The 19,450-nt window shown below is 40.9% G+C and overlaps 1 protein-coding gene across 1 annotated transcript; it reads right to left on the bottom strand.

Moving 5' to 3' along the window:
• Nucleotides 1-205: 205 nt before the first annotated feature.
• mms22l (MMS22-like, DNA repair protein) lies at nucleotides 206-18,896 on the bottom strand. Its single transcript, XM_067406136.1, has 25 exons — nucleotides 18,828-18,896; nucleotides 18,301-18,502; nucleotides 18,102-18,227; nucleotides 17,957-18,009; nucleotides 17,773-17,860; nucleotides 17,480-17,657; nucleotides 16,658-16,751; nucleotides 16,422-16,552; nucleotides 16,215-16,328; nucleotides 15,965-16,141; nucleotides 15,827-15,889; nucleotides 15,548-15,667; nucleotides 14,008-14,243; nucleotides 10,694-11,203; nucleotides 6,110-6,297; nucleotides 5,686-5,836; nucleotides 5,462-5,592; nucleotides 4,272-4,411; nucleotides 4,038-4,194; nucleotides 3,740-3,909; nucleotides 2,965-3,176; nucleotides 2,642-2,808; nucleotides 1,549-1,645; nucleotides 1,298-1,465; nucleotides 206-1,167 (listed from the first exon to the last, which is right to left on the bottom strand). Exons 2-25 carry the CDS (start codon nucleotides 18,474-18,476, stop codon nucleotides 1,092-1,094), a joined length of 3,723 nt encoding a protein of 1,240 aa, XP_067262237.1. The 5' UTR covers nucleotides 18,477-18,502; nucleotides 18,828-18,896; the 3' UTR covers nucleotides 206-1,091.
• Between the last annotated feature and the right edge of the window lie 554 nt (nucleotides 18,897-19,450).

Below are 19,450 nucleotides of genomic sequence, written 5' to 3'. Positions count from 1 at the left end.
CTGACTTATTTTGTTCAATATCAAAATGTAACGAAAAAATGAGCTGCTTTTAAAGGCCTAAATGTTGGAACAGAGCTAATTTCTCATTGAACTATAACAATTATTCTATTTGGTCATCTTAGGGGGTGGAACTTACCTCATAACTGTTAAACCATAAAAAAATAGTTACTCAGATTAGCTCAGAAGAGCGACGTGACAGAGATACGCGGCGATTGAGGTGAGCGAGACAGCGTGGCTTATTTGATGGCTCTGCTCTAATGAAGTGTGATGCCTGTGCCACACTGCGACTGCAAGAGAGGACCGGGAGCTGAGATGGAAATGGAAGGAATGATTGGGATGGAGGAGAGGGGAGGAAAAAGAAGGGTAGGAGGTAGAGAGTGATGAGAGGCTCTTGGCAATTTGTGCCCAGAATTGCATGGAGATTGCAAACAGTATGAATAGTTAAAGGAAAGGTTTCCTGTCAAGGTGATTGAGCCATAGGTGTCATATTTGTGGTTTCGTGACTGATTTTGATTACTAGTTCAGTTGTCAGAAAAGTGGACAGTCCAGAAGAGCTGTTTATAATAGTAGACCATTCAACATCTCGCTGTAGATGCAACTGGCAGAAACGGCTGTATTTTCTGATGAATCGCAAGCTTTATTTAAGCAAGCAAGCTATCTCAATGTCCTTTGTTTGGAAACACTTTCTTTAGAGAAACTGAGCAAAAATGGACAATACTATCTCTAAAATGTAAGTCATTTAATAAGTTCTTGTTTATTAAACAGTTTTATAAAAGCAACAACATATTTGCAATCATGCTGATATTCAGGAAAAACAGGCTTGTGTGATATTGCTCAACTAAGTTTTAACAAGAACTCATACTGGGGCATTTTTTTGCATCCATAGCTTAAATTTTGGCAGCATTTTGCACCAAACAACCTTTAATTTCTGACCAGCACCCTAACCAAAGCACTGTATTACTAAGACAGATGTCAGAACACAAGGGTATTCATACAAAGTTTATTCACAATATCCACACATGAATCCACTACAGTCTACATCATGTACAACGTTTACATCGGAGGATTGAGAGTTGATGCATGCACTGAAGTCAGTCTTCCTCTAAACTAATCATCTCAGCCTGCCCGCCGTCTCCAAGCAGGGCCAACAACCTCCTATAGCCATTCCTAAAACAGTAGAAGAGATTAAGTTGAAAAAATGATGCATAGTAAAAAGCAAATGGGAATGGATAGCACTGGTTTTAGCATCAGGTTTCTTCTCAGTTCTCAGCTGACATGTAGGTTACTAATGCCGTACCTGAGTGAGGTATTCTTTCCCAGACCTCTCTTGCACTCTGTCTTTCTAAGGCTCATGGACAGAAAGGGAATAAGAGCAGTCACTGTGGAGGGGTGAAGGACGGCTACAACTTCTAGAACATTATACACTTGTTGGTCATATACGCCTTCATTCTCTTCCATGAAGGCCCTGGGAAAGAAAAAAAGAAAAGAAACTTTAACTCAGAGTGAGAGTACAGTCTCTAAAGCAGCACTGAGTAATGTCTAGCTTACCGTAGAATAGCAGTGGTGTGTTCACATGGCTGATCTCCTACTGCAGCAGTGCACCTCTCAACAATAAGCTGCGTGATCTCTGTGCTCAGCCTCTTTACTGTGGTAAAAACAACAGAACTAATTAAACAACAATGGAATATATTCCATTTTAATTTTTAGCAGTAGTTAGGGGGTCTTTTTCAAAGATGATCTCTCTAATTGACCCTTTGCCGGGAGTTTGATTGACAAGCGATCTAACCAATCAGAACGCCACATCCGCCATTTTGTCAGACAAAGCAGCCAGTAGTTAGAAGATTTACCTCGGTGGAGTTAAACTTGAAAAATTGTGTATATTGACGTATCTAGGCGTTTGAAACAACATTCATTCTCATGTTCATTCATGTTTATTTGACGCTATAAATGGACTAGTAGTAAGAGATGATCGGTTAACGAGCCTCTTGAGCTGAGGCGCTACAGCAGTCTGTCACGACATATTAAAGAGCCACAATGTTTGAATTTCTTTAATAACTACAGTTTGAAAGCTGGGACTTTGTTTAATATCATAAGTAACCTGCTTTGTCTTGTCTGTCGATGTGTTGTCAGTGTCCTCTTTGTTCTGAGATGTATTTTTCACTGTGTGTGGCGTGACAGCGCCACGACTTGTCGGACAAAGCAACAGTAACCAAGGGGGGCGGGTCTTTGTGAAGGGTCAATTGCTGGGTTACAATGTCTTAATGTCTCACTGCTTGTTTTATTAAGTGTTTTGGTAAAGTAAGGCTCTGGAATTCATTTTACTGATCATATTAGGCCTGGTGGGTAACCATATAAATGAGGGAAGATTTTTGGGCTCCCCCCTAGTTATTTTACATTGTAATAATATTTCAAAATATTGCGGTTTACTGTAATTTAAATAAATGCAGCCTTGGTAAGCGTAAGAGATTTCTTTCAAAAACTCCAAACTTATGAACGGTAATATATAACGCTAACAGAGGAACTATATCAATGACTCAAAACAAAGTGGTGCAGTTATGTCGTCAGAACATGACTGAAGCGCATGTTAATAAACTATGGTTCTTGGTGTGAACGGGCCTTTATACGGTTTGTCTCTGCCTACCTTGTGCCTCGTTGACCAGCATCAGTGAGCGTAGCACCAAAGGAAGGGGTATCGTGAGTAAGGAAGGTTCTCGGTCGCTGTTCCTTTTCAGCAGCTCAAACAGGAAAGCGAGAACGGCAGCGAGTCGTGGGGGAGGAGCAACACCTTTAAACTGGAGGAAGTTATCTCTGCAGAAAATTGTATTCATTGTAACACTAGTGTGAAGTTATTCCTGAAAGGTTGGACATCTTCTACAAGACTATGCAAGAAGCTACATAGGATTTATTTATTGTTATTTATTTAGTATAAATATGAAATCATGTAAACAGAGAAAAGACTCATACCTCAGCACGTGTAGAATGCTTCTTCTGAGTCTTTCCCCCTGCTGGGTGGCTGTTGATTCGCAGGCTGCCAGCAGGACAGGATGATTGACCACCGCTCCAGTAGAGGGCGAAGCTGGGAGGAAGCGGCTCAGGTACTGGGAAATGACACGGTGCAGCTGCTGCTTCAGGTACGCCCCCTGAGAATGGGACACACTCACCGCCATGGACAAACCCTGAAGATGCCAATAAAATATTAGATCTATCATGACAACTCTCGGAAGATTGTTGGCATGGTAATGGATATAACAGTGTTAATGTATTTGGGCTTGGCGGAATAGATCTGCTACGCTACTGCAGATTATTGCTGTTGCAGTAGCAAGTACAGGAACTTGCTACTGCCAATACATACACCGTTACACTGCTGCGAGTAAGACATAGTGCTGCTGCACAAACAGCAAATATCAATAACCCATAGCAGGTCTATACAGGTGGAGCTGAAGGTGGAGAGTTTTAGAGGAACTCTGAAGCGTGCTGTAAACTGCTATAGTAAATATAACCAGCCATTGGACCAATCAGCTTGTGCCAAGTAGTTAATGCTGTTATTATCATCTGCTTGTGTTAAGACCCATCAGTCTGCGCCATCTAGAGTTTCGTGACAGAACTATGTACTTATGACAATCAGGGAATTAACACTTATCCACCATTTTCTACAATCCTGAAATCAACAATGACCTTTAGATATAGTTTCAGCAGTCTAAACACAGATTTGCACAGAATGTGAAGTAGGTGGGCTAACCTGCAGAAACAGAGGCAGACTTTCTTTGAGGGCCGACAGCATTTGAGTGTGTGCGCCACTGTCCTGCTGGATTAGAGCGTGGGGCAGTAAGAGCACATCTACAATGCGAAACAGCAATTGTTGGGCTCTGGAGGTGGCCAACAGGTGACTCCAGTGCTTAACCAAACAGCCTGAAAAATGCACAAAACCACCATAAACTTATAGTAAACATGAAGTGCTGTTTGCAACCCATTTTACTTCAGTCGTAAGATGCATTTAACAAGAAGAGACAGAGTACATTGTATCAAAGAGCACAGACCTATGGTCCAGTATGCCAGCTGTAGACCCTCTCGGCTCTTGTTCAGAAGGTAAGGCTTGATGTATTTGAGGATGTCTCCCACATACTCCAGTGCTCGAGACACCATTGAAGAACGCTCAGAGATGATCTGGAGCTCACAGTATGATCGACCCACAGCCTAGTAAAGCACAAATACACAGTGTTGGCAATGCAGTATGGCTTATATATTAGACCTTCTGGTTTGAGTGTGTGTACCTTGATGAACACAGCCATTGCAGGTTTGGGATCTTTGACAGCAGCAGGATGTAGGCCTGCTCTCTGCAGCACAGACTCCACTTCTGGAAGCCGTAGGACCTGTCTGGTTAACTCGGCCAGCTGTTCATCCAGACTTCTGCCTGTACACACGATACCACAGCTGCTCATTCTGACCCACCCAAATCATATTAAGAATACAGATTTGCTACAATTTGTGAGCGACTTGGGGTTGAATGGATAATTTACACAAAAATGAAAAATCAATCAGAATTTATTATGCATGTTGTTCCAAACCTGTATGGCTTTCCTTTTTTTCCTGTGGATTTTTTCTTCTTCTGAGATAATTTAATGAATATCTGGTTGGGTGAATTTGATTGCAGTATATGGTGACTGACTTCAGCACTTAATAAAGGCCTAATAGTGTCAACAAAAAGTATCTGAGACTCACTGATCGTTTTCTAACATGATATTTAAGCAATTTAAACAGTAAAATCGTGCCAGCTGCCATTGCTCTTGTGTTCCATACAGTCCAGTAGGAAATGCATCTTTTACATTGTCATAAAACATCTTTGCATCTTTGCCAACAGTCATAAAACATCAGGAGAACCACTATCGGACTGCAAGTTGGTTCACTCTTATTACTATGAATGGGAAAAATTGGTTATCACCAATTGTTAAAGTCATCGCATCACTGCAGCTGCTGTTAGATGCTCTGGTTCCCATAGAAACAGTGTCCTGAGATGCTTAGGACTGAATATGCGTATTGGCTGGATCTGAAATATATGTTTATTTACTATTTGGGTGTAAAAACAACATTTATGGGACAATTCATGTCAGGTTTTGTTGCCGATTTAAAATGTTATTTAAACGTGAGTTTATGAGATTTCAGTATTTTCCCATTCAAGTAGATAGGAGCTGATCTTGCATGCCTAAAATAGCAGACATATTTGTAACTCCTAGAGGCAGCTGACTTTCCTTGAAAAGGACTTTGACCGAAGTGTTAAGTGCAGGATAGCCACAATTTCACTGTTAAAATTTATTATACATCATGTTGTTTTTACCAAAACCAAAACCAGAAAGTCATACAAGTTTTGAATGACATGACATTGAGTAAATGAAAGAATTTATATTTTTACATGATTTATCTGTTTAACCACATGTGATACCGGTATGACTTGAGATCTTTGTACCTGCTCTTGTATCTGGGGCATCTTGACTTTTATGGAGGTACTGTTGTAGAACACAGCGGATCCAGGCACGTACACACAAAGCCTGGGCTGAACCTGAGCCTGGCCCACAGCTGACCCAACTGACCAGCTCTCTGTGAGAGAGAAGAAGAATTGAACTCACACTCACAGTAGAACCAGTTTAACTACACACAGGAAGAAAGAGTAAATTGAGAAAAGACACTCACCCATTTTGCAGCAGATGATTTAGATAGTGGGTTACCAGCAGGGGGTGGAGCATCTCATCCCAGCCGAAGCTCTGCATAATGGACTGGATGGGGTGGGGTTGTAGGTTTTGAGGGGCAGAGCCAGGCATGTCTAATGCCAAAAGTGTGAAGCCTAATAACATAAAATACTATTAGATTTTACACATTCATTCCCACATTTCTAATTCTAGAATAAGAAAGACCCCCCGACCAAAAAATCAAAAAAAAAAAAACAAACAAACAAAAACACACTGATGAGTTCTCATGGATGTGTGCATCAGAACGGCCGCACATGCACAAAATTCCCTTCTATTCAGCTCTTTTAGAGCATAGCCCACAGAGAAAAGGCAGCCATGCAAAGAGAGCCCCTGAGAGAACAAGAGTTCATTTTCTCCGTTTCCCTGACCTGCTGCGGCGTCTGCGAGCTGTAGCGGGGGGGTCTGGGAAAGCCTCATGCTGCACAGGAAGGGGAAGAAGTGGGACCAGAGTGTTGCTGCCACCGCTTGGTGGCGCTCTTTAGCCACGCTGGGGAGAGGAGCCCAACCGGGAGATTCTACGGAGTGTGACGGCTGTCCACAACGCTGGTGAACTCTCCTAAAAAGATAAGCAGAAACAGATTAATGCCAAGTGCACACTTCAAGACTTGCAGTTTATCGGCTGTAGTGTTGGTGAGCACTTTACAACTAATTCCTCCAGAAACAACAAAATGGGGAAGAAAAAAAAACTAGGTACTGAAAACCTTGAATAATGATTTATAATGAACTGAAAGTGGCTACATATAGTACAAATATTCTAAATACACAACCATTCAAATGTTTGGGGTCAGTAGGATTTTTGTAATGTTTCTAAAAGAAAGTTCTTATGCTCACCAAGGCTGCATTTATTTGTTAAAAATATACTGTGAAATTAAATTAAAGGTTTTCCATTTTAATATATTTTATTCCTCTACTGGAAAAGCTGAATTTTCAGGCCTCAGTGTCAAAAGATCATTCAGAAATCATTAAAATGCTCCGATTTGGCGATAAAGAAACATTTGTTATTATCATCATCAATTTTGAAAACAGTTGCACAGCTTAGTATTTTGGTTGAAACCGTGATACATTGTTTTCCAGGATCCTTTGATAAATAAAAAGTTAAAAACAAAGTATTTCTTTAAAAAAATATATATATTTCTGACACCAAACTTCTGTACTACACGTATATTATACAAGTATCCTAAATATAACTATATTTATTATATAAATTATTTAAACTACATTATATGTGATAATATATACAAATATTTTATGTAAAAATATATATTTTTGAAAAAATATATATTAGTCAGAATACTTTGCTACTTTTGAATGGCTAATATGCCTTCCAAAACAGCAAATCTGGACACTGAACTGTTCTTGACCTCCTTGGTTCTAAATTTGTTCTTACAAACGCTTGCTCAATAGCAGCATGGGAAAGAAGTCTTGACGACATGTCAACAAACATTGAAGGAGAGTTTCCAACTGCTTTTATGTTACAAAGAAAAAGAGGAGCTTAAAAATAAATGGTTGGGCAGATGCGAGGAGCAGTTTGATGTTTGTCCCACTACCTTTCCCATTTTTTCCCATTAATCAGGACAGCGCACACACCTGACTACTGGTCAGCCCGTGTTTGAAATTTATCGTAGTTGCATTAACCTTTTTTTTTGCAGACTGAAAACAAGCATGAAGAGCTTGAAAATAATCGTCCCTCTCTTCTTCTTAAATCTCACAAAAGTTCTTATGTTTAATTCCCCCATCTCATCTTTCCAGATTCATCCTTATTATAGCCTTCTTAAATTTGACTGCTGGCTTTCTCACTTTCTGTATTATCTCCGTCCCCCTCTGCCCTCTCTTTCTCTGTGAATTCTCCTCATCTCTCTGGACAGAGGGATTAGACGGTGTGCGCTGGTGTGGGGCAAGCGGTTCCTCCGTGGCCTGGCGGTAGCTGTGAGGCTGGGTCTGAATGGGAGGCTGAGAGCACGAGTCTGGCTCTGCAGCGGCTGGCATTAGCTCAGATAAGCAGCTGAAGGGGCTGTAATCTCATTTAGACTGGAGATGATCCTCCTGTCCTGTCATTCTCAGCGATGAAAGCGAGAGCGCCAGGAAAGGGCCGGGGTGAGCGTCACGTGTGCGCGCACATGCACACACCTTTGCGCCTTCCAGCAAGGTTGCATCTAATCCACGGAGAGCTGAGACAATCGATTAGAGAGTGAATTCATTAGCTTCGTTACCGCGGCGGAATGGGCCTTTCACACCCATCAACCCTCATTGTACAAGACATCGTCAGAGACCCCACTTAATCCCCTCACTGCGGCGTTTTACACGCACACACCCCATACCATCTGAACACTCGTTTAATCTCTCCCCGGACTGCAGCACAGATTTTGAACACACACCTCTGGAACGTACACACAGACTTACACGATCATGCCGGGCGCCCTCGTGTAAACTGACACACGGAATCACACACTCAGATAAGCATCGTGAGCACGCCATCTGACAGCGCGAAAGCTCTGATATCTCGGTATCGCTCAACACACACCCCGTGTTGATGGAGGACCACGTCCTTCACTGTGACATTAAGCAATAGTACTTATTTCTGACCATGCATATGTTATAGTATCGGCTAATCTGCCTTTCAAAATAGTAAGTAGGTACACTAGAGTGGGGTGGAGATGGACCCCATGAAATTTTGTGAAAGAAGTTTTGTGGCTTTTAATCTATGTCTATAAGCTTTGAGGCTAATCCATATGCTAGTGTGCTCCTTAAAGCAGATGAAAACATTTCAATAGTAAATACGTCAACACAAGCATCCGTCAAACCATTTCACTGAGTCTTAAAGGTTTTAGTCTTTCAACTTCAACATTTCAAGGGTAAACCGAGTACTGAAGAGTTATTGAATAAAATTCCCATCAGTAAGGCTCTAGGGTCTATTTGCTCTAGGGAACATTTCTGTACAATTAATGTAATTCAAGCATGCTGAATATTAATTAACAGCAAAATGCCAAGTTTTCAACGCAGAATTCAAAGATCTCTTGAAATTAAAATTCAAGTTGTGTTAGTTTTGAGGTCATCTATATGCTAGATCATTGGTTTCAAATCATTCTAATGTGCTGATCTGATGCCCAAGAAACATTTCTTATTATTATCAGTTGAAAACAGTTTCGCTGCTTAATATTTTTAGGAAGACCGTGATGCATTTTTTTTCTGAATTCTTTGATAAATAGAAAGTTCAACAGCACATTTATTTGAAACAGAAATCTTTTGTAACATTACAACTGTCTTTATTGTCATTTTTGATTAATTTATTGCATTCTTGCTCAATAAAACTACCAATTTCTTTCTTTTGAATGGTAGTATATATTATGTGAAAAAAAGAAAAGGTGTGATATTACAAAGACAATATTGTTTAAATTAAGTAATTAGCATTTATGTTATCATTGTACAAAAACCAGAAGAAATTATTTAAATATTAACTTGAAAATAATATTAATTTAAAATTATTAAACACTTCAGATGTATTTTTTTCTGAAAACCCTTATGCAAATGTAAAACATCATTTAAAATGTCATTCTCTTCCTAGAAAATGGATCAAAAACACTGTATTTTTATCCAAACAAATGTCTGGCCTACTAATACCACCTGGAACTGGATAGCAAGTAGCAAATTATAGTTCATGGCTGTGATGTAACTTAACTCTATTTTAAGGCAAGTAAAAACTGGTTTGTGTTCTTAAATGAGTTGGACAAACAGCCCCTGCTGTGTTGAACAGAAACAGAGAAACACAGAGATAATGCTCACCACCTCCCTTCTTGGCCTCAGTGTCACCACGCTCTCCGTTTTCCTGAGGGGAGATGCGGCGCACGGTTGAAAGCGCAGTGGGAAGGAACCAGATTAATCGATTGGCGAGAACTCGATTAGTCACTTGGCAAAGGCGCCACCGTGCTGCAGGGGTCACCATTGCGATCTCACTGCCCACACACACAGAGGATCGTGACAGGGAATGCGATGAGGAGAATTAGAGCGTGACTAGAGCCTGGCCTGTGTTATCTGCGTGAATCATCCGTCAGTTACAGTCTGCCTTACATCGCCCTGTAGCCGCGTGCTTGCTAATTCACGCAAGGCTTGCGCATGCTGCCTCCAACCTAACAGCCATAATGAAGCCAAGGTTCAATTTACCAGTCCACATAATAACGCATTAATTGTGTCAGTGAAAACGCATTAATAAAAACGATACAACAGAAACATGGTGAAATTAAGAGTAATTTGTAAGGACACGTTGAAGTGCGCCCTGTCCCTTTAAAATGGGTCAGCGGGATCTTCATGCCAATGTGAGCCCGTTCGGGAAAAACGTACTCGCCTGAGTTTTATCGCCATTAATGTGCAAATGAGTGGCCCCCCCACCTTGAGACCCTGCCTGGGAATTGTGGGAATTAGTAGCGTTAAAGTGATTCAGAGTTAGATGGGTAAAATGAGAATAGCGGACACTTAAGCAGTGGATTCTTTACCTTGGAGGACTGTGTGTGTGCGCGCTCTCAAACTCAGACACCTTACTTGATCGCACCCTAGCCACCTCTGACACTGTTAGCCGTGTAAGTTACACCGATGTCCCTGCCATGAACTCATCCCTCCCTTCAGCTCAGTCCACACTCAGCCATCTCCATCCAGGACCGGACCCATGGGCTGAAACTCAACACAGCTCTCTTCCAGCACCTGTACGGTCTGACCCAGGTGCCGCAGGCCCCTAGAGATGCACAGGGGACCTTACAGGGGCTCTGCGCACAATGGATAAGCTTATCTCCACACACTGCGTTGTAACTACGGCACAATCAAGCCATTGTCAACATACAAGGGATGCAGGGGAGAGATTTGAGCTGCGTGGGGGCCAGGGTGCCATATGTATAAGCTTCTGGGATCACTGTGTGTTTGTGTGTTCGAGGAACTGCCACATCTTAACGTGTGTGTACTCTCACCGTAATTGCGCCAGCACCGTCTGCAGGAAGCCCAAAGCTGAGCTGAGCTCTGACTGGCGGCAGGCAGGCAGCAGCAGTCCAAAGCCCTCGTTCAGAAGCCTCTCCTCTGACAGCGTAAGATTAGGACTCGTCTCAAACACCTCGCTCACCCCCTCTAGGTACGAGCTAAGTGGTGTCCAGAGAGCTAGCTTGCGCGAAGGCTCGGTGGTCTTCAGGTAGAACTCGCGGGCCGCTTGGCTGAAGTAGGCGGCCAACTGCTCCGCCAACGCGCCAGCATCCAGTCCCTTCTCCAAATACAGCAGCACGAGAGCCAGCTGGCCTCTCCACTGCAGCGCACGCAGGGCTGGGGGCGTGGAGTCGGCGGGCAGCATAGCGAGTAAGTCGCACGCACGGCTGGCCACGTCCTCCAACTCTGCACACTGAGCCAAGACCAGGAAGAGCAGCAGGAAGTGCAGAAGGCCAGTGTCAGAGAGCTCCACCATCCGCCTCTGGTGGAACTTTGAGTAGAGTCTGTGGACATGTGAGACAGACATGGTCATGATGTGGAATAAACACTGCTAATATGATGTTTATAATTAACTTAAATGATTAGTTTACTTTCAAATGAAAATTAGCCCAAGCCATCCTATATGTGTATACGACTTTCTTCTTTCTGATGAATACAATCGGAGATATAATAATAAATATCCTGATGCATCCGAGTTTTATAGTGGCAGTAAGCGGGATCAACGAGTATGAGGAAAGTGCTTCCATCCACATCATCACAAACATACTCCACACGGGGGGTGGGGGGGTTAATAAAGGCTTTCTGAAGAAAAGCAATGCGTTTGTGTGAAAGAAAAAAAAAAATCCATATTTAACAAGTTCTGAAGTAAAATATCTAGCTTCCGCCAGACCTCCTTCCGTATTCAAATTAAGGAAAAAAGGAACTGGCGTCACAGATTTTCTGTAAGTTTAATAAGGAATGCGTAGGACGTAGCGTAACCTTTTTAAACTGCAAGAGTTTTACACTTTCTTCGTTAGTAGAATACGGAAGGCGGTCTGGTGGAAGCTAGATATTTTACTTCATAACTTGTTAAATATGGGTTTTCTTTTTACACAAACACATCACTTCGCTTCAAGAAGGCCTTTATAAACCTCTGGAGCCGTGTGGAGTATGTTTATGATGGATGGATGTGGATGGAGGCACTTTCTTCAGCTCATACTCGATCCTGCTCACTGCCATTATAAAGCTCGGATGCTTCAGGATATTTTCAATATATCTCCTCCGATTGTATTCATCAGAAAGAAGAAAGTCATATACACACCCAGGATGGCTTGAGGGGGAGTAAAGCTTGGGGTAATTTTCATTTGAAAGTGAACTAATCCTTTAACAAATCAATATTATATCTATATGTTCACATCATTTGCTACAGTTCAATTACCTAACAAACAGATCATCTAAAGTGCAAAACAGTTGACATTTTTATCTTAATGTACAGAGTCTAAAATTTTGAAAATGAAGCTATCATAATGTAAATATTATGTTAGCTGAATGTGAGCTTGCAGTTGATTGTAAGACAGGGTGAGGTTTAAGCGGACTAAATGATTGGAGAAGTCTGACATACGTCACAATGAAAGTCTGTTGTTTCTCTAGAATATTAGAGTTATAACATTTTAGAGTTATGACATTATGATCAAGCATTACAATGTAAAAAAACAAAAAACAAAACAAAAAGAACATGCATGAATGTTCACAATAAGACATTGATAAAAATGACAGTATGCATTTTCATTTCATGCCAACTTTAAGTTAGCAATGATGATGTGTAAAAAATGGCTGTAAGATATCAATAAAATGTAAAATAGTGTCACACCATGGGCCATCTTTATAGTTGTGCCCTAAATGATATTACCAAAATAACAATTAAAAAAAAAAATAAATCCTAAAAGTTTATTTCTGGATTTTGAATACCTGATTTTCAGACTCGCCCCAGACTTTCAGGTTGTGAAATATGTATTGTGATATGTAGTTGGCTATACTCTATGCCCTAATGTACAATCAATGTCTACAATATACCAAAGTGTCCTTATGGACTCAAGACTGATCAATATTTAATCCATTCCAATAATATTTCCACCACACAAATGCTGCCATACATTTAAAAAGCTGTGAAACAGGTGTTGGGGTCTATCAGGATCAAACATTTCAACAACACTTTCACTCTAACCTAAGCACTCAACTCATCGCTAACCTCCTCCAGACGTTCAGTCTTCCTGGAGAGCTGTGTGCCTGTGAGCAACGTGTGCAAGCTTGCTTCTGTGTGTGTGTGTGTGTGTGTGTGTGTGTGTGTGTGTGTGTGTGTGTGTGTGTGTGTGTGTGTGTGTGTGTGTGAAAGAGTGTTGTTTGATCCTCCGGGCACCACGGTGAAATGCCTTTAAAAGACCATGTTAAATGTCAGAAACACTCAGGCACACAGTGGTAGCTGCACTGTCGTGTGTGGCTCAATTTGCTGCAGCACAGGAGGAGAAATCAATATTGAACCCCTCCACTACCCCCCCCTTCTTTCTACTGTTGACTGTTTGGCCCAAACAGAACCCTGCAGGTTCCATAACAAACACACTGCACTACAAGCAGGCCTTTGAGCATCCGTTTAATGTTTGGACAAAAACACATCATGCAAGGCTGTGGGGAGTAGGGCCACATCACGGCTACAGATAGACGTGGAGCAAGAAAGTGTGGCGCAAGCTTTTAGAGACTGACCCGAGATAGAGAATGAGCCAAAGAGAAACGGAAGGCTGTCGAGATATTGTTTGCGTTTTTCGCCTGTCTGTCTGGTTGTTTGTTTGTTTATCACGGACAGCTTTTTTTTGTGCCTGCCACGAGCAGATGCTGCTCATTCCCAGAGTACGAGCTTGAACGCACTCCCTGCCGATCTCATTAATGCGCCGTGCGCCGTGCCTCCCACCGAGCGCGCTCCAAGCCCGAGTGCCATCAGCACACAGCCCACACCTCTCCGTGTGGCATGTGTGTTTGTGTGTGTGTGTGTATGGGGAGGAGGAGGTGGTCCTGAAGCCAGCCAAGTCAGCCTCCGCCACGCCACTGCTGGAAGCCGAACGCCTGCGTTAAGGTGAATTAACTGCTATGCTCGTTAGCTAATTAGCCTTCGCGGTTGCAGCACGGCTGAGCACGGTCCAGACAGAAAAATTCATTATCCAAATTTTGTTCGTTTCAGCCTCTCATCAGAGCCCTACCAGGCAAAATGGATTGATGACAGATCTGAGATCAGCACACAGAGGTGAAAAATCTAAATAGTCCCAAGGCACATTCTCACCTGCCCTTGATCTGTCTCCAGGGGGCACCGCCAGCGTGTTCTTGGCTCAGGTGAAGGGCCAGAATTCGCAGAAAGATATGGAAGGAGTTGGTTGAGCGGTAGAGCTGCGTGTGAGAGCTGGAGCCGACAGAAGCAGGGCTACAGCAGCTCTTAGCCTGCTGCAACAGACAGAGGGGTGTCCTGCTGATACTGCCCAGCCCCGACACACCTAACCATGGCACAGTGAAAGAGCTGTTCTGTGTGCACATGAAAAGAGAAGAGAGAGTACAGAATTAAAACCCCAATATACTCACTGTGAAGTTCTTTGCTCAGGGATAAAAAGAATTTTAAAATACGTGCCCAGCGATATACTAGTAGGGAACACGTCCCAATACCGTCCACACTGCTGAGAATGGCATTTAGATGAATATGTAAATATGTGTTGCACACGTTCCTCTCAAGAACAAAATAAAAACACAACAAAAATGACAGTGGTGAAAAAACAGCAGTTAAGAAAGCTTCTGATCATAGTGATGCTCTCCAGTCCAGTCACATCATGTTTATTCATATACCACTTTATACAATAGATTGCTTAAAATCAAGCAGCTTTCCAGTATATACAACTTCAACTTCTACTTTAAAAACAGCTATCCAGTGTTTTTTTTTTTTTTTTTTTTTTTTTTACCAGCGGACATCTTACCTCGATGGACTGAACAGAAGAAATGAACTTGAGAAGATTTCCATGTCAAAGGAGATACAGAGCCACCTCTACCTATAATGTCATCACCATAGACCAATGGTACTTCAAAAGGTTTTACCAACTGGAGCAAACTTTTCTGGAAAGTTTGCTTTGGCAAGATGTTTCGAACTCCCAAAACGAACTCTAAACAAAATTCATTTTGGCCTGATTTTGTTCCAAATGACATCACACCAGTTTGTTCTTCAATTTTGCTTATCAGGTCCTTTAGAAGTATATCGGGGCCTTTAGAAGTCGTATAGAAGGGTGTCTTTTATTATTTTATGCTGATCTAATCAAAGCATTAAAGTCAAGTCTATATCAAATGTTCTTCAATTTACTGAATATATTCTTCAAGTCTATTAGAAACTCTACAAAACAATCTGATTCAGCAGGGATCTATCAGGATGGATATCAAAATCATAATATGATATATAATATAATATAATATAATATAATATAATATAATATAATATAATATAATATAATATAATATAATATAATATAATATAATATAATATAATATAATATAACTGAATGTTATTAAAATAATATTTAGCTGTAAATGTGATCTTGCAGTAATGAGGTGATATGAATATATTATTATTTACAATAATATAATATAAATGTTTTTAAATTATTAAAGCTTTATTATTATTATTATTATTATTTCCATTTACAACCAAATCTAAACATTCTTAACTGTTTAATTTTCAGATTTAAATAGAGAAATAAAATGTGGACTTTGGATGTCACTATACATCATGCTTCCAATAACTGAAAAAAATACTTAAATGTGAATGTGATCTTGCAGCAATGACTCACTAGATTTTTGCTGTAATATTCCCAGAGCGTTGTGACAGCACTGACGTTTGGGCCCCACATTAAGCTGAGGCTGAGGCAGCAATGGACCACCATTCGTATCTGCTCTTCCTGTGCAGCTTTCTGAAATGTAACCACATTGTCATTTACCTTTCAGAAGACGTGTGCACAGTACAAAAAGTATCTGCTGCAATGCAACTCATAAACACCAGATAAGGTAAATGAGCATATTAACCAAAGAAACACATAATACACAGGAATATGCAACATTATTGTAATCACCTTTGGATCACAGCTAGACTTCAGCAGCCCGATGACAAAAGTCCAATTATCCTCAAGTTGTTTCTGAAACAACAAACCTACCATTATAGTTCATCCAAAATTAATCTCATCATGTGATACTAGTTAGTGTTGATCTACCTCCTGTTGAACAGTGCCGTTTCGGTTGTGCATCCCAATCTGGGCCAGGTGTGTTAGCAGCCACCAGGAGAAGCCCTCAGGATCTTTACAGTGCATGGGAAGCCCTGGGTCACGGTCTCCTGGAGGAGTCCCCTTCAGAACAGTCTGCAGCAGGGCATTTACATAACTCCAAAAAGACTGGATTGAAAAGTAAAATTAGAATCAAGAATCATACTAAACTATTATCCATGCAGAATGAGTATGTTCTAACCTGAGTGTGTATGGTTTTGCTCCTGTGCTCCAGTAAATGCATGAGAAGAATCCATAATTCCTTTGTGCAGAGGCAGTGATAGTGATGAGTGTTCAGAGTCTCTGTTGGTCTCACCTGCAGAAAGAGAGAGAGAGAGAGAGAGTATAAAAGATTCAACCACCTAACCTTTACAACACAATGTTTGCTATATCTGTTAAAAAAACAAACCTTATTATATTTGTTCATGGCCAGACCAATGAGATCACAGAGCAGGTTGTTGACCTGGTCCTCAAACAGACTGATGTTTGTGAGCGTCTCGCCCGTCAAATTCACGAACTGGTGTGCGTAAACTACCTGACCTTTCGAAATCATCAAGATCCAAAACTCATTAGTATGACAGTCCAAGATTCAGGATCACATGTGTGATCTACGATCTCACCCCATTTTGACCTATTTCAACATACCCATCATTCTTTGCTCCAACAGGTGCAGGATCTCCAGAACAGACCAGAGAATGTCCAGGTGCAGATGCAATAATTGCCAAGATGGAGGAAAGAGCTGTAAATTGGTTGACACTGTTAGTTTCTTTCCCGTATGCCACTTTCTTTTGCTACTATGGTGAGTAATACGATAAAATATGAGTGTTGCACAGTTGCAGATCTAAAGTCAACCAACATAGTGTGTATCGTATTCATTATACATGTGTTAAGATAGAGATATTATAATTGCAAAAATGCTTATAAAGTTCTTCTTTCAACTTGTCTATTTTAACAAAACAACCATTGCCATCACAGGAATAAATTAAATTTTAAAATATATTAAAATAGAAAAGTTAAATTGAAAATATTTCACAAAATTATTGTTTACTTAAAATTCAATCAAATAAATGCAGTCTTTGTGAGCATAAGACACTTCTTTCAAAAACATTTAAAAAATATATTCTCGACCCCAAAATTTTGAATGGTAGTGTATTTAAAGGTAAATATTGCTGATTACTACAGGTATATGATGTAGTTATATTGGTTGATATAAGCAAAAATGATCAAATGTCACTCTTCCTGTATTGATTTAACATTAATTTAGTAGAAAACAAGGTTGATTATTATTATTATTATTATTATTAAATTCATTTAACTGCATTTTTAATCAACTTGGCAACAATGGCTGTTCAGTCAAATGACGATTCCTATAAAAAAATACCATCAAAAGGCAGAAAGGTATCATTTTATATTAACTATATTGCCCAGCTCGACTTGATATCTCATGACACACATGTTCTGCAATACCTTCCCCTGATGCTGAATCGTAAAAGCACTCTGGACATTGGCTGGCAGATTCTTGATTCGTCCAATAAGCAGCGTGATACTGAAGAGCTCCTCCAGCAAAACTGAGGGCAGTTGAGCTTCTGTGTCTTTAAAGGGGTGAACAGGACCTTCATATAGGGATTGCGAGGGCTCCAAAAACCTGGAGATCAAAACACAATGTGAAACCTATTTCTGATATTATTACGCTTGTACTACCAAGCCCAAGCACGTTGACACTGACAGATCAAAACCATTGAGCTCTCTAAAACGTGTACCTGTAAATGAAGACTTTGATATAGCTGAGGAATAGCACACACTGCTGTCTGAGCTCCTCTGCCTCATAATGAAGACCGCTGGCTTGACCTGAAACCATCAAAACATACTTATTCATATTTCAACGACTAACGTATTGTTGGAATGCAACAACTTTTCTTAACACGACTGTCTCCAGATGCTTACCAAAATCATGCGAGCTGGACTGCACCAGCGTCTCCAGTTTTAACACCTTTTGTCTGAAAGGAAAGACAGATTGTCAAATTAGCAGACTTCCTGTTTCAGCAGACAACATGGCAATCCTCCAGAGCCAACACACCTGCACTCCTACCTAAACAAGCCAAACAGAAGTTTGGTAGATTCTACCAGCGCTGTTTCCGTCACCCACGGGAAGTCAAAAATATCAACCGTATCCCCCTCAAAATCCACAGGAGCTGGATCGAGCTTTAACAACAACCTAATCATGGAAAAATAAGATATGAGTTTAATATACAGGTTGACAGATTATATCATCTGGACTAAATACAAACCTCTTCAGGGCTCCTCTGCTGATGTAGCCATTTGATGACAGTCGTCCTGACTCTTCTCTACCTGGTTCATAAGCACAGGTGAAGCAGGGAGGCCGACTGGGAGCAGATTCACCATAATGATCCAGAGCAGACGGGGACACAGGTGGGGTGAGGGACTGCGAGAATTCACCCTCCATGTCAACAGGGTGGAACAGACCACTGGCTGTTGAATATAGACAATGAAAATAATGCAACGCCATACAACAAAACCACTTTTACCAACAAATTAGACCGAACAATGTAATCAAACAACCTTTTAATAGAATTTTTTAACCAAAAAAGTCAGGCTATAAGACAACCTTAAACCAGAAAAGACCAGCAAATAGCTGAGGCTGCTTTAAGTTGTTGTTGTTTTCAGCAGTGAACACTTCTCTTTCGAACCGCTAAATTGCCAGCTATCGACCTGGAAATTGTGTCAATAGAAAGAGAAACCAATATTTCTTAACATATATAACTATTTCAGTCATTTCAAATGTAATAACACTTACTTCAACACTGTTGACAACTATTGCGTCTATGAATGACCTTCTTCCCAGTGTATCAATGCTCTCCCGCGCTACAGTCATACCAACAACTGCGCATGCGCACGGACATGTCGGTCACTCAAGCCACTCTTTGATTGGTCAGAAGTTCTCGGGGGCGTGGTCAGGAACTGTTATAATATTACTGCATTGGAAACAGCGATTGAAAATCTTGAAGTTATTGTGCGCGCTCTTGTCATTGTTAGTAATGAAGCGTATTAATGAATTCAGAACAAATACGACGACAATATATTGACATTACATGCGAAATGTGTCGTTAAAATCGCTGCTCCACGCTGAAAGTTAAGAAATAGGAGAGGCGATGATGCATTAATACGTCTTCTAAGTGCCTTGGTCTGCCCCACATTACTCCAGTCTAATTAAAAACCAGTATATCACTGTTAAGTAAAATTGGACCCAGGGTTATCCTGATTTCCATATGCAGATCTATCTCCGCCGGCTGCAGCTTTGGCCATCACCATGCATACATTTAAAAGCATCTTTCCAGATCCCGCATCTGAATGCAGATATCTCGATTCTGATAATCTTTTATTCGACGCTCAGGTCTTATCGGCTAGTTTTACATACGG

Source organism: Chanodichthys erythropterus, chromosome 2, assembly GCF_024489055.1.
Source record: "Chanodichthys erythropterus isolate Z2021 chromosome 2, ASM2448905v1, whole genome shotgun sequence".
Taxonomy (NCBI): Eukaryota; Metazoa; Chordata; class Actinopteri; order Cypriniformes; family Xenocyprididae; genus Chanodichthys; species Chanodichthys erythropterus.
Note: the sequence above shows the minus strand (reverse complement) of the source record. Positions and strands in the feature narration are given on the sequence as shown.